The sequence below is a fragment of the Antennarius striatus genome, chromosome 19 (assembly GCF_040054535.1).
Source record: "Antennarius striatus isolate MH-2024 chromosome 19, ASM4005453v1, whole genome shotgun sequence".
Taxonomy (NCBI): Eukaryota; Metazoa; Chordata; class Actinopteri; order Lophiiformes; family Antennariidae; genus Antennarius; species Antennarius striatus.
In genome coordinates, this window is record NC_090794.1 from 13,430,001 (window position 1) to 13,452,550 (window position 22,550).

General features: G+C 42.0%; 2 protein-coding genes and 1 non-coding gene across 3 annotated transcripts; 2 read left to right on the top strand and 1 right to left on the bottom strand.

Moving 5' to 3' along the window:
- Window positions 1-2,600: 2,600 nt before the first annotated feature.
- Window positions 2,601-2,673, bottom strand: trnak-uuu (transfer RNA lysine (anticodon UUU)). Its single transcript has one exon. It is a non-coding gene; the product is annotated as a tRNA-Lys (tRNA).
- A 4,340-nt stretch (window positions 2,674-7,013) lies between these two features.
- On the top strand, window positions 7,014-11,616 carry LOC137613577 (visual system homeobox 2-like). Its single transcript, XM_068342911.1, has 5 exons — window positions 7,014-7,517; window positions 7,863-7,953; window positions 8,545-8,668; window positions 10,030-10,210; window positions 10,777-11,616. Exons 1-5 carry the CDS (start codon window positions 7,088-7,090, stop codon window positions 11,097-11,099), a joined length of 1,149 nt encoding a protein of 382 aa, XP_068199012.1. The 5' UTR covers window positions 7,014-7,087; the 3' UTR covers window positions 11,100-11,616.
- A 539-nt stretch (window positions 11,617-12,155) lies between these two features.
- Window positions 12,156-22,375, top strand: LOC137613128 (acetyl-coenzyme A synthetase 2-like, mitochondrial). Its single transcript, XM_068342027.1, has 14 exons — window positions 12,156-12,541; window positions 12,877-12,973; window positions 13,055-13,254; window positions 13,593-13,768; window positions 14,228-14,380; window positions 15,509-15,656; window positions 16,060-16,197; window positions 17,004-17,096; window positions 20,597-20,709; window positions 21,155-21,281; window positions 21,365-21,492; window positions 21,835-21,898; window positions 21,979-22,100; window positions 22,180-22,375. Exons 1-14 carry the CDS (start codon window positions 12,232-12,234, stop codon window positions 22,363-22,365), a joined length of 2,055 nt encoding a protein of 684 aa, XP_068198128.1. The 5' UTR covers window positions 12,156-12,231; the 3' UTR covers window positions 22,366-22,375.
- Window positions 22,376-22,550: the final 175 nt, after the last annotated feature.

Genomic DNA, 22,550 nt, shown 5'->3' on the forward strand with positions numbered 1-22,550 from the left:
ACAGCTAATTAAACGGAGTGAGGGTACACTGAACTGACATTCTTCTAAGTGGAGCAGCTCTGACTGAGGGAATTATGAAATACTCAGTTTTCTAGGCACCACCTGCCATTAGAGGTGGCCTCAAACATATGGAGCAGTCGCAATCTGTGTGTGTGTGTGTGTGTGTGTGTGTGTGTGTGTGTGTGTGTGTGTGTGTGTGTGTGTGTGTGTGTGTGTGTGTGTGTGTGTGTGTGAATGTGTGTGTGTGTGTGTGTGTGTGTGTGTGTGTGTGTGTTTGTATGTGTGTGTGTGTGTGTGTGTGTGTGTGTGTGTGTGTGTGTGTGTGTGTGTGTGTGTGTGTGTGAATGTGTGTGTGTGTGTGTGTGTGTGTGTGTGTGTGTGTGTGTGTGTGTGTGTGTGTGTGTGTGTGTGTGTGTGTTTGTATGTGTGTGTGTGTGTGTGTGTGTGTGTGTGTTTGTGTCAGTAAGCAGTGATGACGTCCAGCCTGTAGAATCCAGCTGCTTGTGGTCAGAAGTCACTCAGAAACTCAGTTTTAGCTTAGAAAATGAAATAAAAATACAACAAATAATAATAATAATTTTTTAAAAAACATTTAAAGCTGGGTTTTTAAAAAAACAAACATTTTAAACATTTTTAACATTTTAACATGTAAACCTCTATTTTTCAAACTATATCCCATTCAAATAACATGAAGGATGTAGTATAAATGGTGCGATTTGGTAATGTGATCATGAATACTATATGTCATGGACTGATCAGGTATTTACTGAAATTGTATTAAAAACAAAAAACAAAATCACGTCTGCAAAGCTCTAAAACTGTCTGAAGCAGATTACAGTACCAAGTCAATGATTTTATAAAGGATGATGTAGTTGTTGTCAAAAAATTAGTTCCCACATGTCCTCAGCGCCGCAGAGTATTGTAGTGTTGTTCAGCTGTCTTCGGCTCAAACTAACATCATTTCCCATTTCCCATTTCTGCAGTGACCGTAAAGAAAACCAAACTGTGGAGTAGACCTGACGCCCAGAACACACTTCAGGTGTCATTGTCTCCTGTTACCCCGAGATCAGCGGTCCCCAACCACTAATTCTCATTAGTGTAATTATTATTATTTGATTGACTTGTTCACCCTTTCATTGGAAATGATCAGTTCTCCTACGTTGGTTGTAAGTCGCTATATTTCAAAATAAACCTCATCAGTGCAGTCACTTATTGAATCGAGTTTTTAATATAATTTCTTCTTACAATTATTTAATTTACAGAGATATTGATTATCAATTTGTGAAAAAAAAAAGGTTTTTTATTGTCTGTTGATGTCTGCATGTCACATAAAACCACTGCGGATGATTTATTATTAGACTACAGCTGTCCTGGCGTCATTAATGAGCAAATGAAGGCCGGTCGGTGAAAATATTGTCTTAGATGAAACTGGTCCGTGATCATGATGTAGTTTGTATCGTTTCTGCATTGATTCTCCAGCGGATGACAGGACGTTTTGGTTCCAGACGCCGTCACAGGAGCTTAACACAAGTTGTCAGGATTCTCAGGACCAAACAGTGACGACCCTGAGGGAGTCAACTCCAACTCCGTCTCTGCAGGAGACCAGGAATAGGCAGTCTTCATGTCTACTGCTGCTCATGTGAATTAAAAAAAAAAAAAAACACAATTAGGGGCTTATTAGAGTCTTGGGCAGTCCACTCGCCTGCCCGGCCCGGCTGTGAGCCGCTGCCATGGCTCAAAACAGTCAGGGGCATTGTCTCACCTAATTACACCCGAACCAGAGGCCCCTTTTGTGTTGTTACTGCCATGCCTGTCCAATTCTCTTCCCTGCCTAACTGCTAGTCCTCGTCCACGATGGAAGTGTGCTAATTAGACAAGAAATGGGCCCACGTAATTATGTCAATTCTTGTTAAGAGTCACTACAATGAGGCGTATTATTTTGTCAAGAAAGTTTCAGAGCTAGTGGGCCTCTCTCCCACGTTTCCAAAAGCATTCTCCTCATTACGCCAACATCACATCTGCACACGGAAAACGGGAATTTGGCACACTCGGCAAGTCGGAGCGCCCAACAAACTTCAGTGAATAAATCGATGCACTCATACAGAAATGGAGACTATAGAAGGGCAATGGCATGAAGTTATTGCCCTAATTAATGTTTTGTAGGGACAGAAAACATGGTTGAATCTCCAGCGGCCTTTTGTTTCCTCACCTTCAAAACGATATTCAGAGCAACGGTTGTTCTTGTTCGGGTTACCGAACTCAGGAAAACGGCAATTAGCTGGATTAGAAGAGCCATTTCTGGAGGTTCAAAGACGACGATGGGTCGCTGACATGGAGCTGTGGTGGACGAGGTAACAGGGATTTAAATTAGCAATATGTTCTATACAGCATCTCATCACCCACGGCTTTCATTTTTTTAATTTTTAATTTCATTTTCTAAATTTTACCAACTGTATTGATCCCCATAGGGAAACTATTAGTGAGCAACTGATAAAGGAGAAAGCGCCTTGCTCAAGGGCATCTCAGTGGTGATCGGGACCGACCATCAGTTCCGTAGTCCAAGACTTAGTGGACTGAGCCGCCGCCCCAAAATGTTTCTGCGCCCAAACAGGGACTTGAACCCTGGACCCTCAGATTAAAAGTCTGATGCTCTACCGACTGAGCTACCTGGGCTCTGGTCAGGCAGTGAACAGCAGAGCTTGTGACCACCTCATAAAAGAAACGACGAATGTATGAATTAGAAAAATTTAGTATTAGTTGATCGGATGACTCATAGCTAAAATTTACAGTTCCTAGAAAACAACGTGAAATCATTTCAGGGTTCCCCGATTGACTGAAGTTCTTCTGACTCTGTTGATCTCCAAACCTCCACTGATCGACTGTGTGATAATCCCAAAGAAAAGCCACATTAGAATAACAAAGAACTGCTCTTTGACTGGCCGCACAATTATATTTTAACAGAAATCTGAGTTGTTTTTATGAACAGAAAATCAGAATTCAGAAACATGGCCGACTTTGTGAGGTTCAGTATGGATCCACGTAAAAATCCATATACATTCTCTAGATTTAAATGGTTGGCTACCACAAGTCCTGTAATCTTAAATTATGGTGACAGATCTATGAATAATATTCGAAACAATCCTGAGCATGCCAACGAACAGACATCTCAATAGGTGAGGATGAGAAAACTGCAGACTTCATGTTGAAACCAGTAGAATTACCTCCTGACATGACCAATATACAAAGAATTTACGTTTACAACTCCTCATCGATGGTTTCATCCAGATATCAAACCTTCAGCTGGTTCGTCTGATCATCTCTCTGATGTACAGTCAGACCTGTTTAACAGCAGCAGGTGGATGTGGAGGCCCAGCTGTCAGATGACCCCACAGGAGGGGGGGGGGGGGGTCAGTGAAGACATCGGTTTTCATCATGTTGTTCTTGACAGTGTTTATGTGTGACTCATAAAAAAATATTCATTCTCTTCACAGGGATTTTATGACGCTGTGAAAGATCTACATCTCTGCTCAGGATTCTGAGGACCGGTGAAGGTGTGGAGGACAAACGTGGAGCGGTGGTGATGGTCATCACTTAGAACAGCTTCAAAACATTAAAGCCATGCAGTTCAGACTCCTCCAGCCATGTCTATGAGGTGTCATTGTTCTTGTTAAGTCTATGCACATTACAACGTATAAGAACACTCCAGTTTTCTCCATACTGAAAAATGTGGAACCAGTAATTTAGCAGGAATCTTTAAAATTCATAAAATGGTAGAAATGATTCACCTTTGTTATAAAATACATCATATTTTGTTGTATCTCCACTTTTATGACTAATAAGTGTGTTAGTCTAACAGACAGTTTAAATATCAGATTATACTGTATGAGGGAAATGTTGGCAATATTTAAGTGGAAGAAATATTCAATCCATATTTCATTTAAAAGAAGTTAGTAACACCTATGACCCATCTGTTGTGCAGAAGCTCACACAACTAGCAGCATGACTGCAAGACCAATCATTATTTTAATCATTACATTCCTAAATTAATTACGTTTAATGATCTATATTCTCTCAATGTTATTGTTAAATCTGTCTCTGAGTGAGATTATAATATCATTAAAAAAAAGATGCTGCACAGCGTTTAATGAATTCTATTAAAGTTGAGTCTCAGAACTGAATTTACAGACGGATTTTTTATGTCACAGAATTAGACCTTATAAATATGATTTCATTTTATTACAATTTCCAGGGAACACAGTAGCATTGTTGGATTAATAATTCTCCATTCTCTTCATGTTGATTTAGAATTGTTAGAATACCAAGTCACTGCTTGGATTAAATCTTAAATACACCATGATAACAAGATTGTTCATGACTTCTTTTTATTCTATCTGGTATAATAATGCCAGCTGCTGTCCCATTGTTCATTTCAGGTTCGATCATGGTTTCATGGAGACAGTCAAACGAAACGATCTTTATGAGAAATAGAAAAATCATTTATGACTGAATCACAAAATGACAACATTTAGAAGGAAGGACGCCAAATAATTATCATGTAAACTAAAAGCCACGCCCAAACACATTTACTGAAATTAATAGATTCAAAAGGAATAAAAGCCAATAAATTACTTTCCTTTAAAAGCTGTCAGACATTAGTTTTCAGAAGATCTGTGAATGATCAGGTTTGTGTTCATCTTTTCTTTTGCTGTCATCGGTCTCAGACTGTATAGATCGATGATCTGTGATGCTGAAATGTGTTTCTTGCTGCATCCACGTGGACGGATGTCACAGACAGCGTGTGGCGCTGATTCCTCATTAGCATAGAGGTCGGGGTGACATTGATCTCTTCATTCACCCCGAATCTAAGGTCTCTAAAAAATAAAAAAAAAAACCCATGTGAGATGCTGAAAGTATTTTTTTTCAATTTATGAGAAAACCTCCTTCGTTTTTTTTCCTGTATCTGGGTGAAATATTTCTTCATTGTCTGTTTTTTTTTTTAATTTACATTGTTTACATCAAATACGTGATTTTTCCCAATTTATATATTTATATTAAATATTATAATTTAATTTACAATTTCGCTAGTTCACTGGAAAATAAATTATTATTTACTGAACCCTTCATCTTAGCGTTTTCTTGCACATTGCAGTTCAGTATTTTATACAGTGTATTGCGCCACGTTCATTTCGGCCTGTGATCCTCGTCTGGGACGTGGGGGCTGTGACGCACCACCGAAGTGATGCCGCTGCTTGATCCCAACCCAGATTACAATCCGGCCTACAATGGATTGTGCGCCACTAACAGGCCGACGCGCTGCCAAACAGAACCACATATTTATCTATTTATTTATTCATCACCACATGTCAGCAGATACGACTGTTATCTTCGCTTCCATCGTGCGCGTCCACTCATCTCCATAAACTCTCCTCTTTACCCAATTGTCCTTCCAGATGTCCAAAAGCGTGCCGCAAATTACCCCCCCCCCCAACAATGAAATGGATAACTAACTGATTCGAGGTAATTCAGCTGGTCAGAAAATCGTTTTTATTTTTTTATTTTAAATTTTGCATTATTTCACAGTTTAGTCGGTTTCCTTTTGAGCTGATCTTTGTTTACACTATTTGTGCCATAATTTTCTTCACTCTTACTTTCAAAATTGGAATTTTGCGCAGAGATACTGCGCAAATTCTCAGTCAGTACATCTTATTTTGTGCTTCTGTGGTTTAGTTTTATGGCACGTTTTTATTTGCTCTGCTTGTCTCCTATTTAATTGCCACCCAGTTGTGTCCTAAATACCCTCGAGTGGGACATTGTCTTCTTCAGCGTGTGACCCGTCAAAGAATAGAAAACGCTCCGTGACCAATGAGAGCAGACCGCCGCCGCAAACAAAACGTTTAGTGCGCAATTCTAATTAGAATATGCAAATGAGTGCGGGTGAAGCTGACGTTATGGAGCTCCAGTCTGCTCATAGATCAATCAGTGTTTCCTGTCACCTTAATAAGAACCTAACCTGATTGATTAACTGATCTATAAATTGGCTTATATAAGTTTATTAGTGTTTCTTTGAATTAAATTTAATCACTCAACATTTTTTTTCTTTGCTCTTGATCCAAAGTGACCCGTGTTTACTGCATCCAGGCACGTTTGTTCAATTATTTACCTTTTTTTAAAAAATTGTTCATGAGCAAATAATAAACACAAATTGAATTCAACTCGCCTGAGGTGTAATCAGATTACCAGATTTTTTTTTTTTGCAGCTGCCCTTTGCCGTCTGATAATTATTTAAAAGTTCGTTTTTCATTGTGAGCAAAGCTACATAACGAAACATAACTTTCCCTTCAGAATATTCATCTTACATCATAATTTCCACATAAAAATAAATAAATATAGGCCTATGATATGGTATTTAAATGAATTCAGTTCTGGGATTTCTGAATTTGTTTCGTTCCTCTCGCTTAAGTTTAATGAATGAGAGGAAACGGAGAGAAAATGAAGTGATTTTCTTCACCTGGAGGGATTTATTTTGATTGAATCTTTTTCGTGATCAGCTGATCAGCCTCATAGTATTAACTCCTGTTGTCGCTGCAGGTGATTTAATAGTGACTATCTGAATTCTAAATGGTCCCTACATCTTTTCTCTTTTTGACACAAACACTCAACAACAGCCTCAACCTCGCTCAATCTATAAAACTCTAATTTATTATCTGGTATCATGGAGTCACAATGATGGTGACGCTTCGACATCTGAAAAGTGAATCCTCTTCTTAGTGCGTCCTGCAGTCAACTCAACCATGTCCTCAGAAATTTCCTGGCAAACGTGCAAATATCCCACTTATTCTGTCTCATTTAACTGCCACAAATTGTACAATCATCTTCAATGTGGCTTCACAGAGGCTGATGATCTGTCCAGGGGGGACTCTTCCCTCCGGAGACGGGATTGGCTGCCGCCTGTTGCCTGCTGGATAAAAAGCGCATCAGAGAGGCGGGCAGGGAGAGAAAGGAAGAACATCACAGAAGTGGTCGCACCAGGGAGCGTGGATTCTTCTGAGGGACTAGAAAAGAAAAAAAAGTGGACCCACAAACCGCCATGACGGGGAAGGAGGGTGTTGTGCTTTCAGACACTGAGAATAAACAGAAACCAGCTTCACACACCAGCGTGAACTACGACGGGTCCCACCAGCCGGCTCCGGTGTGGAAGATGGCTCCGACGGCGCACCGACGCACCGGCTTTGGGATCCAGGAGCTGCTCGGCCTCAACAAGGAGCCGGCGGCGGCACCGAGGCGGCCGCTGGAGGCTCTGCCGCACAGGGCGCACGTCCTGGCCACCAGGTCGGTGCTTGGACACGGGGGTCTGGGGGTCGGAATGGGTTTGCTGGGACCAGAAGGAATACACTCGTTTTACAGTCAGCCGGCCTTTCTGGAGATGTTGTCAGAGGCGCAAAATGTGCACCTGCAGCCGCTGCACAGGGCAGCGCGTATTGACGCACAGATTGACGCACAGCACTCCGTCAGCTCTGGTGAGTGTGTGACACAAAACTCCAAATATTTCCACTGTGGGACCACACTGTGTTTCTGATGGAGGGATAAGAGGTCAATGTAACGTGAAACTCTAATTCTGTAGAATATTTCAAGTAGAAATGAATAAGATGAATAACAAATAACAAAAAGAGTTCATTCGAAATAAAAATTAGGTTGTAAAATGTATTTGTTTTTGTTGAAACGGAGTGTGTGAAGGCCTGATTTGTTAACACATTATCAGTTTTTTATTATGACGGGAATCGTCACATATTACAGTTCTGGTCTAATAACGATGGTAATAATGATAATGATTATTATAGTTGTTTACTGGCATTTTTCCTCAGATTCCGATGACATGAGTCTCTCATCTGGTGATCAAAAATTCTCCAAATCCTCCAAGATTCAGAGCAAGAAAAGAAAGAAAAGACGACACAGGTAAAATAAAAAATAAAAATAAATAAAGAAATGTAAAACAAGATTATTTCATCAACGATTAAACCTTAATCAAAAGAAATTTACGCTCAATTCATTTAGAGACGTATGTGCGTGTCTTGGATGCTCCTATAACAAGAGATTACATTTATCCTAAAATACGCTTGTTAATCTAAAAATTGAAATGAAAATAGCTGTAAATAATCTACTTGATTTCAGATGAGCTGCCTTTAGTAATTAATTCTATTTTCTGAGAATCTGTGAGTAAACACATGTCCTATTTGTTTTATTCTCGATGGTTTAACAAAGGAAAAATGAACATGGACCCGTGGACACATTATTCTGTCAGTCTTGTTCCTCTAAATAGTAATTTTAAAATCATTTTAAAAATAAAATAAAACGAGTTAGCTTATTTCTTATTTTACATATTTTATTTCCAAATCAATGCATCAACAAACATCTTTGAATGTTTTTTTTTCATTATAAATCAGAATATTTCGTTTGCATACATTTAGGTAACACAAATTTGAACAACTGCAAAATGAGAAAATATTTGATATTTATTCTCATTTGCTCTCTTTAATTTGTTTGCAGGACAATTTTCACTTCTTATCAGCTGGAGGAGCTGGAGAAAGCTTTTAATGAAGCTCACTACCCAGATGTGTACGCCAGAGAAATGCTCTCCATGAAGACAGAGCTACCAGAGGACAGAATCCAGGTGTGTGTCTGTGTGAAGGCTGGAGGAATGAGGGCTTATAGTGTCCCAAAATTCAACCAGGAATTAAAAACAAACAAAAAGATAAAGAAAAATTCATTCTAGTTTTAAATAAAATCAGAATATTTCAGAAATTTCATGCGGTGGAAATTTTCTTTATACATTAAATGTGAGTAATAATTTCTTACAATTAAAAGGATGACAAACAGATTGATGATAGATAGATAGATAGATAGATAGATAGATAGATAGATAGATAGATAGATAGATAGATAGATAGATAGATAGATAGATAGATAGATAGATAGATAGATAGATAGATAGATAGAATTAGTTAATAGAGGGGAGCCTATTGGCCGTTTCCCAGTGATGTGGCTGCAGAAATGAAATGATAACTACATAAACTAATGAGTGCAGGTCAGCGTCTGAGCCCGGGCCTCTGCCTGGCTGCTAGGAGCGTTTTAATTTCCCGTGATATTTGACCGCCTGTCTCCCATCGATCGGGCCTGGAAATTAACTTATTTTTCAATCAGCCTCTTCGCCCCAAGGGTCAACTGCCTACACTTCACACACACCCATGCAAAGACACACACACACACACACACACACACACACACACACACACACACACACACACACACACACACACACACACACACACACACCGGTCATGCACACTCACACTGCTGTCAAAAAGCATGACTGCTCATCTGAGGCTCATCTTTTTATGAGATGGAGGTTATCGTTAGATCTACCTGAATAGCTGTCTGGGCACGGCTTGATCGTTTTTAATTCCAGGTCTGAAACACACACACACACGCACACACACACGCACACAGACACACACACACACTATTTCCATCTCATCTCGCCTCCTTGGCCATGTTAGGACGCTCATTTCCCCCCGCTGTCCTCATCCATATTCACAAGATGCCGAGGCTATTACAAGGCCTGGCTGCTGGAAATCAATTTAGACACTTGAGGACAGGAACAATAACACATGGGCACACACACATACATACACTCAAACACACTCGCACAAAAGACAACACAGTGTGTAAATGAAAACAAAAAACAAAAAAACAAAATTAATAAAACATGAATTTAACATTTGTGTGTGGACCTCGAACAGGGCAAAAAGAATAAACACGAATGAAGGGCCAATAAAATCAGTCGTTTTCAAGTCTTCATACGCAGCCCGTTTTCTTAAGCCCCCAGCAGATGTCCTTGTTTCACTGAAACACAAGAAGTCCTTTCTCTTCTCAAACATTTCATCCTGATACAGTTAAAATCCTAAATATTTTTGCATAGAACGATATTACTTGAACTGTTCTTGAAATCTATGTTGCCTTCCTTTTGTCCAGGTGTGGTTTCAGAACCGTAGGGCCAAGTGGAGGAAGAGGGAGAAGTGTTGGGGTCGCAGCAGCGTGATGGCGGAGTACGGCCTCTACGGAGCCATGGTGCGTCACTCCATCCCCCTGCCGGAGTCCATCCTCAAATCCGCCAAGGAGGGCGTCACAGAATCGTATGCTCCTTGGCTGCTAGGTAAGTTCTAAAAGTAATACGCTGCGTACCAAAGTGTGTTTGTTACGTCTCTATAGGTTTGTCTCATACAGAGATGTTTATGACAAAAGTCATAAAATTCAACATTTCAAACATCACTGTTGAGGCTTTACTGCATTGATTGCTGACTTTTATTGACACAAAAGTCATTTTTCCTCTAGAGTTTTTTCTCATTGCGATTGAAAATTGGGGATGAAGATGTATGGGAGCAACAGTAAGTAGGAGCTAACCCTGGATCACTCTGGTACCCAATAAAAGTGTCAGCATGTCAATAAAAGGCAGCGATCAATGCCGTGATAATCCCTCTCAATCAGGACAGATTAGACCAAACCTGTTCTCTGGCCTCGTGTCAATTGATTAGTTTAAATCAATTAGGGGACTCTATTGAACACCAGGTCTGATTTATCTATTCATTCAGTTTGTCGTTATTTCCTTTCACATTATGCTACACCAAAAACACAATTTTAAGGGTACAAAACAGCTTCACTTTAACGTCCTCATTCAATCCTCCTCTGCAAACCCTCACTGGAATTTAACTTCTCTTATAGGAATGCACAAGAAGTCCGTCGAAAGCCCTCACACCTCTCCTGGAAAGCCCAGCAGCCTGACTCCACCACCAATAACAGAGAAACCAGAGGACAAAGTGATGGAGGAGGAGAATGAGAAACACGTGAAAGATGCAAACTCATCCTTTTCCAAAGAGGAACTGAGGGAGAACAGTATCGCCGCGCTTCGAGCGAAGGCACAGGAGCACAGCGCCAAGATGTTCGGGACGGGTTCTGACAGAATAAACGGCCACACGATGCAAAAAGAGGAAGCTGACGACAACGTGATGGAGCAGGAAACGGGAGACGTGGAGAAGAGTAACTGAAAAAGACACTGATGGAGAAAATACCTCCAGGGTACGAACGGACATTTGACAGGCAGAAATCTCTTTTCAGTGGGGGGTGTGTGTGTGTGTGATCCCTTTGTGTTGCTCACACAGCAGGTCAAGTCTTACGATCATGCATAGGTTCACGCATAAGAAACACTTGTGTCTGTTCACATCCCCGTTATAACATCATCTCTGTGGAAAGACCTTCAGCTCCAGTGAAGTGAGGTATCATCTCACTGAGTGAGATCATTTCTGCCTCCTTACCACCAACTTCTCCCCAGGAGACCAACGGGCGTCTTCGGCACGGAAACCCTTCACCAACATTTATCACCGATGTTTTTCAGCAGCATTAAAAAAATCTATTTATACTCTAAAAAAAAAAAAATTCATTTACTCAAACGTTCTGCTACTCGGAACTACGTCACACTTTTGGGGAAGCAAGCCTCCCTTTTCAAAAGAGGACCCAGAGTCAAGGAGACGAATGTGACCTTTGACCTCTGTGTGATGCCTTGACTTCAGATGAAGCGGCGGAACAAAGCGCAGGTGTTTCAAATCCTGTGAAAAGTCGAGACTTTTTAAGATCCTGTCCAATAATTAATGCTGCACTCCTGTGTACAGTCACTGTGTGTCTCTGTATAAATGTAACTGTAGTCTATAATTAAAAATTACTTATATTTAAAGTCTCCATTCACCCAAACGTGGATCACTGTTCCTTTGACTGTCTGAGCTTCATTGACAACAGATAATGTTTTTGTTTTTTGTTTTTTTTAATCTTCATCTGAAACATTTAAATACTTTTAGAAACATGGATCATTCATTCTTTTACATCACACACGTTATTAATCCAAACTGCGTCTCTACATGTTTTAATCCCGCAGATTAAATGTAAACATCGACGACGCGCAGCAGCAGGAAACGACGCTGGCATGTATTTGTAGCCGTCTTTCCTAGAAAATAAGTCGGCACATGGGTTCGTACCGCCCTTTAACTCCTCATCATCACCCGATCCTTCCTCCCTCAAGCTTTTTCTTTCACTCAAGTCGAGCGGGTTGCTTCAAAAAAAACCCCCACCCCCACCCCCCCAGCCGTCTGGAATCGAGGCGTACAGCTGGAGGTTTGCGGGAGAACAATGCTGCAGCCGCGCGTAAAAGCCTCCAAGTGTTTGGTCTCCGCGTTCAAGCGGGTTTTCAGACCTTCTCTCCAAGTATGGGCTCGAAGGAGGTGCAATGTGGCAGCCATAATGCCGGAGGCGGCGGGCTTCGAGGGGGTGTCGGACCACAACAACCTGCAGGAGTACTCCGTGTCCAACAGCGAGAGCTTCTGGGCCGCCGCGGCGCGTCAGCGGCTGAGTTGGATCCGTCCGTTCCACACCGTCCACGACTGCGACCTGAGCCGCGGGAAGATCAGATGGTTTGATGGAGGGAAGCTGAACGTGTCCGGTAAGATTGGCGCCCCCCCAACCCCAACCCCAACCCCAACCCCAACCCCCCCCCTGCTCGATTTAACTACAACAAAAGCTGCAAATGGATTTGCGGAAGTTGATTTGCGCATTTAAAAACGAACAACCTAAACTCAAGTTGTGATTATAGGACGTAACCCCCCCACCACCCCACTCCCAACATGCTGATTTACGTATAAAACGTCTAAAAGAAGTATGCTGTCCAGGAACGCGAATGCATCATGGCGTAAAGCAGTCACAAAGCATGCACTTGAACGCATCACGCTGCTGATGTTCTGTTTTCCAACTCTGTGGTTTGCAAATGATCCTCTCCAGTGAACTGTCTGGACCGCCACGTGCACGCCTGTCCCGAGAGGGTGGCCCTAATCTGGGAGAAAGATGAACCGGGGTCAGAGGTCAAGGTCACCTACAGGTCAGCAGCTTGGATTTATTACGTGTGTGTCCACCTTGTGTTTTTGCTCGTGGAATGTGGACGCCTGATGTTTCCCAACAGGCAGCTGCTGGAGATGACGTGTAGACTGGGGAACCTGCTCCGGCGGCGTGGCGTGAGGAGGGGCGACGTGGTCACAATCTACATGCCCCCGTGCCCGCTGGCCGTGGCGTCCATGTTGGCCTGCGCTCGTATCGGAGCGGCGCACAACGTGGTGTTTGCGGGGTTCAGCGCTCAGGCCCTGGCAGACCGGATCAGAGATGGTGAGACGGGGAGGGGGGGGGGGGTCAGATGAGGTTCAAGAGACAGAAGGAAATGTCAAAAGAAATGTCATCAACATACCGTACTATACCTTTTTATACAGAATCTGGAAATCTCAACTTAAATTACAGTATTTTCTGCCCTATAAGGCGCACCTAGAAACCTTTGATTTTCTCATAAACCGACAGTGCGCCGTATAATCCAGTCCATGTGTATGAAAAAAGTTTTAGAATAGGCTGTGGTGACTTTATAATCGATACCGGTAGAACGTATCTGTCACAACGTGGCGGGTTGGTTGAAGGACTGTAACATAACCTTTGAAAAGGAATCTCATTTCCAGCCCAGTCCAGCACCGTCATCACGGTGAACCAGGGCGTCAGAGGCGGGAAGGTGGCCGAGCTGAAGAGGACGGTGGACACGGCCGTCCACAGCTGCCCGACCGTACAGCAGGTGCTGGTCGCCATGAGGACGGAGAATCCCGTCGCTATGACAGCCAAAGACGTCGCTATGGAGGAGGTGAGAGACCGACAGAGAATCAGAGTTTGATTAAAAATGTAATTAATATTAATTATTATTTTAAACATCCAGGGAACAGGATTTAGGATTGGGAATATTACTAAAATGGTAATCATGTTTCCATTAGTGTGTAGTTTCCTGAAACTAAGATTGAGCGGATGAGTCCAGAGGTTCCCTCCAGCAAAAAACTAAAATAGTTTCTCTTAAAGCTTAAAGATTTATTCTAGATGTCGGAGACAGAATGTGCTCACCCTAGACCATTAGTAACAGCTTCTGTTATATTACCCATCCTACATCAGCTCCCACCTGGACGGATGGCGTCTCTTGTGATGCAACTCATCTTAAAAAGTTGTCTGTAAAGAAAATGTGTTTCAACACTAAATAAAAATCCGCAATCTCCTGTTTACTGCAGGCGTGTGTTTTGGAACAAATAGTCTTTATTTTTATTGCGTTGTGCAGGAGATGCTGCAGGAGGATGTGGTGTGTGAGCCGGAGGCCATGGACAGTGAGGACATCCTGTTCCTGCTCTACACCTCAGGCAGCACGGGGACGCCTAAAGGACTGGTCCACACCCAGGCTGGGTACCTGCTGTACGCCGCGCTCACGCACCGGGTAAACCTCCAGCAGCGCCGCTGTAGCTGCTTCATCATTTGGTTTTTAGTACTAGTTGTTCACACAGATCCCTACTTAAAACGTAATGAAAGTCAAAGTGGGAAATGTCGTTTGCATGCTGACACACGCTCACATGTAGTGAAACCTGTTCCTCTGAAACATTATCAACTTAAAGGTTAAAATTTCTTAGAAAAAAATTTGCTGAAAAAAACAGCTGATCATGACAGGATGCTAAATAAATATTATGTGCAATGTAAACATTCAGAAGTATTAAAGGAAAACTAAAACGGTGTCTGATCTGACACCTTACCTGTTTGTCGACTAGACGTAGTAGCTCATTTAAATTCAAATATTTAGCATCCTCTTGCAGGATTAGCTTACACTGTACTACAACAGCACCCAGCATGCTGGTGACCCTTGTAACATCACCATAGCAACACAACACAACAGGAAAAACAAATGGATTGATCCATTACAAATTAGAAATGCAAATTCCAATTTATGGAATCATTTTAGTATTTCTAACAGGATATTATTTGTTAATAAATGTTCATTCAACTTTATTATTTAAGTGCTGCGTTACACGTTACAAAAAAAAATGGCAGCTTGACTTTTAATGTACAGCATGTGGTCAAACCTGCTGTACATTAACCACATACTGTATTGTATAAGCAAAACCTTCATAACACACGCTGTGGGGTTAGGGTTCAAAGGTTGGTGAAGGGGGCAGGGCTCTTCTTGATAAAACATCCAACCGTTTAAGAATGTAGGTCAACCAAATGTCGTTATTCACTGCAAAGTTTTCTTCTTGACTTAATCTGTGCCTTCTTTTATAAACCGTGTAAAAAAAAAAAAAGACATGACTAGACTCATTTCATGTTTTTTTGATCACGCATATTTTCCCTTACTGCAGGCTTTATTTTATCTCCGTAAAAAAAATGAGAACAATCTGTTAAATGCTGCTTTTCAAATCAGTCCTGATGCAGGCGTTTTAATCTTTGGTCAAGGTTTTATTTTACATTTACAAAGCGATGGGATTGCTCGTGTTATTTTCCAGGCTGTGTGATATTAAAACGAAGACCTTCTCTCCTCCTCTGTTGTGCCACAAACCGTCTGTCTCGTCGCCAGTATGTGTTCAGCTACCACGATGGGGACGTGTTCGGCTGCGTGGCGGATATCGGCTGGATCACGGGACACAGCTACGGCATCTACGGCCCGCTGGCGAACGGGGGGACCACGGTTCTGTTTGAGAGCACGCCCCTTTATCCTGACCCGGGTACGAGAGCTGCAGGTGGACGCGGAGCTGCTTAGTCAACAAACAAAGGAAAACTCACTTCTATCTGTAAAGAATCCATCTGAATGGCTTCATTTGAATGGTCCAGTCGGTCTTTTATTTATCTATAATCATTAAAATGACATTTTTTCTGTCACAATAATAATCATTTTAAGAGCACTGGCTCACGACCTCTAGGTTTTCCCGTCCTCTTCCAGTAACTCTGCTTGTCTTCCTGTGAATGACTGTTTACAGTTGAACTTGACCCCTTCCACACTAAAAGTAGAAACATGATCGTATTGTTAGAACGCACGCTTCGTCACTGGGAACCCTGGGAAAACAAAACTGCTATTAGGCTTCAGTTCCTGATTGTGTGTGTGTGTGTGTGTGTGTGTTGTGTTCACAGGGAGGTACTGGGAGATGGTTCAGAGGCTAAAGATAAACCAGTTCTACGGGGCTCCCACAGCCATCCGCCTGCTGCTCAAGTACGGAGACCGCTGGGTGCAAAAATATGACCGTTCCACTCTCAAAACTCTTGGCTCTGGTAGGACGAACACGAAGCTTGAGAAAATGACAAATGCAGAATTAAAATCTTTCCTACTTTATTGTCGCTCACGTGCAGATCACCTCGTGCCGCCTCTCCTTTCTGTATCAGAAAACACGACTATTAAAACATTAAAGGTGTGTGACCTAAAACACAGTGCAGTTTGGAACCAGTTCAAACCCCCCCCCCCCCATCTCAAACACACCTATATGCAAATAAAGAATTCTAAAGATTAAAAATCAAAGGTTTTAGGCGGGTGTGAAGCAATGCTGTCAAATAAGAATGCTTTCAAAAATATAAATATCACTATTTTTATTGATTAATCATTCTTTGCCTTCAAACCAGCGTTCACACCTGACAGTTTTTTCGACACGTTTACCCCTAACACTGCACCTACATCAAATTTCAGAATTATGCCCAGTCTGTTATGAACATTCGGATAAAATGACAAATTGTGTTTTTAGACTCTTGTGAGCAGAATAACATGAACTCTATGAACTATTTTCTTGCACACGCACACACGTGTTACATGCTTAAAGCATGTTGAACGTCAAGCCTGGGCATTGCACTCATGTTCTCCCATACACACATGTATTGACACCTGTTCCTCTGAAACACAACACAAAACACAAGGTCACGGTAAAAAAACATGGAGCACATCATAAAGAATGTAGGTCAACAGCCTGTCGTTGTTCCCAGAAGCCTTTTCTTTTTGGTTCCACGCCTGCAGCACCACCGTCACATATTATTGGTTTAATAAAACAAAACAATGATGTTCCTGTGTGTGTGTGTGTGTGTGTGTGCAGTGGGCGAGCCCATCAACACCGAGGCGTGGGAGTGGTACCACAGAGTGGTCGGGGACGGACGCTGCACTGTGGTGGACACCTGGTGGCAAACTGGTAAATAAAAATCCCAACAAGGCATTCAGAGACTGTAACATCCCGCAACGTGCCCCTCCCTATACTGATATTAAACCACCTTCCACCTTCTTATCGACTGTTTAAAGCACTTTTGTGTCTCACGTAAGTCCGAGACTCACGGAACGTAGCGTACTTCCGGATGCTGTCAGCCAATAGATAGATAGATAGATAGATACTTTAATAATCCCGGAGGAAATTGCATAAAAGAATGCATGTACAGAATGCTGTACAGAATGCGTGTACAGCATCATGTGACTATCAAAAATGTATAATGAGGTGGAGTCACGAGCGTTGACGTGGGAATGTGCGCTGTACTGCAATCTGTCAAACAATTGAGGAAAAGTCTGACCACCAAAGTTTCTTGAATTGCTCAGACGCCTGAATGTTTCTCTTCAGAGGCTTCAGTGTGAACACAGCGGTGGTGAACTCACCGATTCCACTGGATCCCAATGTCTGATTGAACAAATGTAAATCTACAGTCGTAACCAGTTTTCAAATTATTCTTCAGTCAAAAAGATTTGTCGACTAACTGAAGTACAGTTTCTACAAAGTGAACACGTTGTACGTCTGTACAGGAAGTTTAGGTTTTCCTCCAGCTGCCACGTCCCTCCAGTGAGCCTCACTCAGCATTAAAGGGGAGTGTGTGTGTGTGTGTGTGTGTGTGTGGACGTATAGACTTACATAATTTTGCGGATGGCTTTACGCACAATGTGTTCCAACACACACACACACACACACACACACACACACACACACACACACACACACACACACACACACACTAAGCCACAGTGAGTTTTTTTCCCTCCTGAACTGCACCAGATGTTTTCTTCACAGTTTCTCTCTTCTTGGGGTTGACTGAGGGGGGACCAGAGGAGTTGTTCCTTCATTTTTCCTACTGATAGCGTCACCGTTCACGCCAACGCGTCGAGAGAACAAAACTTTCATTCGTTGTTTGTCAAAGTGCCAGGAGAAAGCAGCCAAGTTTCCATTGTGACCGCCTAATGCAGATGATGTGGCTTCAGAAAGAACCACGTCACAAAATGAATCGTGTGTGTGTGTGTGTGTGTGTGTGTGTGTGTACAGAACGCCATCATGGACTAGAATTCACACACTGATATGAGAACTAGTTGCAGAAGTGTGACTTGTTTCTGCCCTTTTTGGTGGCGTTAATCCCATAAGATTAAAAAGTCAAATACAAACAGGAGTTGTTTAAATTTGTGACAGAAATGTGGGCTATGTTTTTTGTTTTATCAGTTATTTCAGTGGGTGTAACACTACAAACGTGTGTGTGAGTGAAGCCTAATAAAGAGGTTTATCTAATGACAACATGTTTAATATCAGATGATTGTGCTAATAGAGTCTGTTTTGCTGATGAACACAGGACATGACTGACACTCTGGGTTTCATCTTCAAATTAAACTAAATGATCAGATGGAGCGAAGCTGCGGTAATTACCATACGAATGGTAGAAATCTATAATTAATTGATAATTCAACATCAGAGCAGCATGAGCTTGAGAATTATGACCTAAATACCCTACTTCTGAAAAAAAGGATTATGTTACAGGGTTATTTTTCCTGGACCAATGTTACCAATTAGGACTAAGTGGCATTATTCATACAAGCGCCATTTGGTTGATCCGTTAGCAAGTAGCCCGTTTAGAGAGAGAATGAGACGTTGATCCTCTGCTGGCGACCAGCCTCCATGTTGGATCAGGCAGGACTAGAGAGGTGGAAGGATGCAGGACAGGAAGAGGGAAAACTTTTGGAGCGTCAAACCGTGACAGAAATTTAAAAAAAAAGAAAAAAAAAAAGTTTCCTACTTGTTTCCTTTTAAGCAGCAAATTAAAAAAAAAGAGTAACTTTTGAGAAATTCTTAATGTATAATGGAAAAATTCTAAATCAAGTCTAAATAACGATGCTCTCTTGCCATGATCGATCATGCCATCCAGCTTTCTTTTTTTTCTTTTTTTTTTTTGTAAGCGTAAACACATTGTTGATTTATCATTTTTAAAAATAACTGGATAAATGCTGCAGTGGAGTGTTTTTTTGGGGGGCTTTCGGGGGGCGCACTGCTGTGGGTGATGAGAACAGGATGCCAGTTGCCGAGGCTATTGTGGGATCATCTGGTGTGCCCTACTTTACCCGTCTGCTCAGTCCGGCTTTGGTGCCACCAACACAACCGGCCGGATTACCAGTCCCTGAGGTCCGGGCTAACCCCCTCTGCATTTAATTTACTTAGCATGGCTGTAATTCCACAATCTGCATCTGTAGCAGCGAGAGGGGCTTAGATAGATTCCCAAACTGTTAGTTGGCTCTCTCATTTTTATTCTCCCAGATAAACTCCCCCGTGACTCCTTTCACTTATCATTTTCTGCTTTTCAGCTCAGAGCAGGTTTAGTTAAAAAAAAAAATCATTTATAATCTTTGCTCGAACGTGATTTGTTTTTGTCTTGTTATTACGTGAGGAAAAGGATATCGAAATGAAGTCCCGAGTCTAATGCAGGTCTAAATTTAGTCGAAGATGATATCACCCCTGACTCCCACAGACTACTGCCCACCTGATTCATCAGTAAATGATACATCGCATGTGTCAAACTCAAGGCCCGGGGGCCAAACGTGGCCCACCACATCATTTTGTGTGGCCCGCGAGAACATTAAAGGGCAGAGTGTCTGAAATAAATAGGTCAAAAGTGTTCTTTGACCAAAAACTACATTTCCCACAATGCAGTAATTAAGCCCATTTTAACTTAAAAAACCCCCCCAAACATTTTAACCAAAGTTAATGTCCTGTCTTAGGTTTGTGATTTTTCTTTATTCAGTTGCATAGTTTGAATTAACAGTATTTTACGTTACATTGAGTAACATTAAGTGACATTTATAAGTTACATCTGTCCCTTTGAGGACTAACATGTGATGTGGCCCTCGGTGAAAACGAGTTTGACACGCTTGTGATACATCCTCCATTCCTTTGGTGAGTTTACTGAGGTAAATATTGATTTTATATTACGGGACTGTGTGAAAGCTTTTGGTAGCTGTGAAGAAATGCTATAAAGAAAGAATTTCAAAAATATCAAATTTATTCATTTTCTATTGCTTCATCCGCTGTGGCGAGTTGTGCGGAGCTGGAGTCCATCCCAGCTGACTGAGGGCATGAGGTGGGGGAAACTCCGGGCGTGACACCAGTGCACCGCGGATGTAAAATTTAATTGATTATTATTCATTTACAAACTACAACATGAGGAAGCAGAAGAAAGGTTTAAAATCAATAAGCACAGAGCTGTATGTGGTAGAAAAGATGACAAACCTGAGTCAGCTTAACAATATTTTTAAGGAATTATGAAAAAAAAGAAGAAGAAGTACTTATTGTGGTTAATTTATTAAAGACACACAAAAATGAAAGCAATTGTGTTGACAGTAATTAATTTTCAACAACACAATCTTTACAAAAACCTTGTTTTTGTTGATGTTTTCTAGAGACGGGGGGGATCTGCATCAGCCCACGGCCGTCAGGTCCGGATGCAGAGATCGTCCCAGGAATGGCTATGAGACCCTTTTTTGGCATTAAACCCGCCATCATGGACCCTGAGGTAGGTGTGTGTGTGTGTGTGTGTGTGTGTCAGTCATACCACTCTTTTTTACATGTTGGATTGCTGGGAACAGGCCTCGGAGAGGGTCAGATTAGGATTATAAATTAGTGACCAGCTGTGTCACTTTTGATACCCACGCTGCTCCCACCACTCAGCCCCACTCTGATCGTGCCAAACTTCGTATTAATAAAAATCTGTCACACTACCTTGTGGATGTGGCGGCAGCACAGATTGTGCAGACAGTTGGGAGTCGTGTCTCTGAGCTGTTCTCTCATCCACCCTCTCAACAACAGCAAACACACACACACACACACACACACATATGTGATTTGCGGAGGTTAGATGGTGACAGGGTTGACTGTGGGTTTCTTTAGTTTTATTAAATCCCATAAATCATGGCCGTCACTCATGTAGTTGTTTTGGTTGTTTTTCAACTCTTCTTCAGGGAAACGTTCTGGCATCCAATCACGCGTCTGGAGCTCTGTGTTTGTCTCAGCCGTGGCCCGGGATGGCCCGAACCATTCATAACAACCACCAACGATTCGTAGAGACCTACTGTCAGCCCTATCCCGGTAGGATGAGTCCAAACACCAGAGTCCATGTTTGTGGCGTTTAACAGGACTCTCTCTGAATCCTGTTATCTTTGTGCCAACAGGTTACTTCCATACCGGCGATGGCGCCAGCCGCTCCGAGGAGGGGTATTACCAGATCACCGGCCGCCTCGATGACGTCATTAACGTGAGCGGCCACAGGATTGGGACGGCAGAGATCGAGGATGTGGTGGTAAGACCAGTTACTGTAAAGCCTCTTTGGTACAATCAGACACCGTCTATCACATCATGTTAACTTTAGCTTATTAGAAAACTATAAAAGATACCCTGTACTGAACATAAATGATGCGGCTCCAAATGAAAGATATAAAAAAATTTTTTTGAGGGATGATTAGGAAGTTTTTTCCTAATTTTTCTGCACACATAAATGAAAAAAATTTTTAAAAAGAAAAAAAAGTTCACAAGATATCAAATATTTTCATTTTGATATTCGTTTTCATGAAAAATGACTTTATAAGTTAAAACTTGGAAACATGGAGATATGTTTGCTCTTCCTGATTGGTTCCTGAACCAGAATCAATGCGACGCAGTGGCCGAGTCCGCCGTCATCGGATACTCACATGAGATTAAAGGAGAAGGTGAGGACAGCAACCTTACTTTATTTTGTATCTCACTGGGATGTTCATGGCAGTAAATTGATCTTGAGCTGTGTTTTCAGGCGTGTATGTCTTTGTGGTGCTAAAAAAGGACGTGGAGGTGGATGAGGCGGAGCTGTCCCGACAGCTGAACGTCATGGTGTCCAAAAAGATCGCCAAGTACGCCTGTCCTGACTGCGTGCAGGTAACTCTCTGTGCTGTCGTGTTAAAGGCAGACATTTAATCCTAATCTGTAGTGAGACCCCCTCTGGTCGTCCTCACAGCTGGTCCAGGGTCTGCCCAAGACGCGCTCCGGTAAGATAATGCGCCGTGTGCTGCGGAAAGTGGCGGAGCGAGACTTTAACAGTCTGGGAGACCTCAGCACGCTGGACGATCCTGCGGTGGTTCAAAAGATCATCCAGGGTCACCGTGACCGCAGTAAAAAAGAACAACAACAACAAACACCATGAAGGTGTGTTTTCTGAGTCAAGGCTCATCTGAAGGTAGAATCATTCTATTTTAATAAACCAGGCAGGTGAAATGTTTTAAGTACTTTTATTGTACAAATGATTTTTTTTAAACAAATCATTACTAAATCTGTAAATCCACACAGATGTATTTTCTGTTGCCAGAGCTAAGAAGTCTTTTTATTAGC

Bases quoted from the DNA above. Each gene is read 5' to 3' on its own strand.
- LOC137613128 (XM_068342027.1), top strand. From the start codon at position 12,232: ATGCTGCAGCCGCGCGTAAAAGCCTCCAAGTGTTTGGTCTCCGCGTTC. The intron at 16,198-17,003 runs GTAGGACGAACA...GTGTGTGTGCAG, and splicing joins TCTCAAAACTCTTGGCTCTG to TGGGCGAGCCCATCAACACC. The intron at 20,710-21,154 runs GTAGGTGTGTGT...ACTCTTCTTCAG, and splicing joins CCGCCATCATGGACCCTGAG to GGAAACGTTCTGGCATCCAA.
- LOC137613577 (XM_068342911.1), top strand. From the start codon at position 7,088: ATGACGGGGAAGGAGGGTGTTGTGCTTTCAGACACTGAGAATAAACAG. The intron at 7,518-7,862 runs GTGAGTGTGTGA...ATTTTTCCTCAG, and splicing joins ACAGCACTCCGTCAGCTCTG to ATTCCGATGACATGAGTCTC. The intron at 8,669-10,029 runs GTGTGTGTCTGT...CCTTTTGTCCAG, and splicing joins TACCAGAGGACAGAATCCAG to GTGTGGTTTCAGAACCGTAG.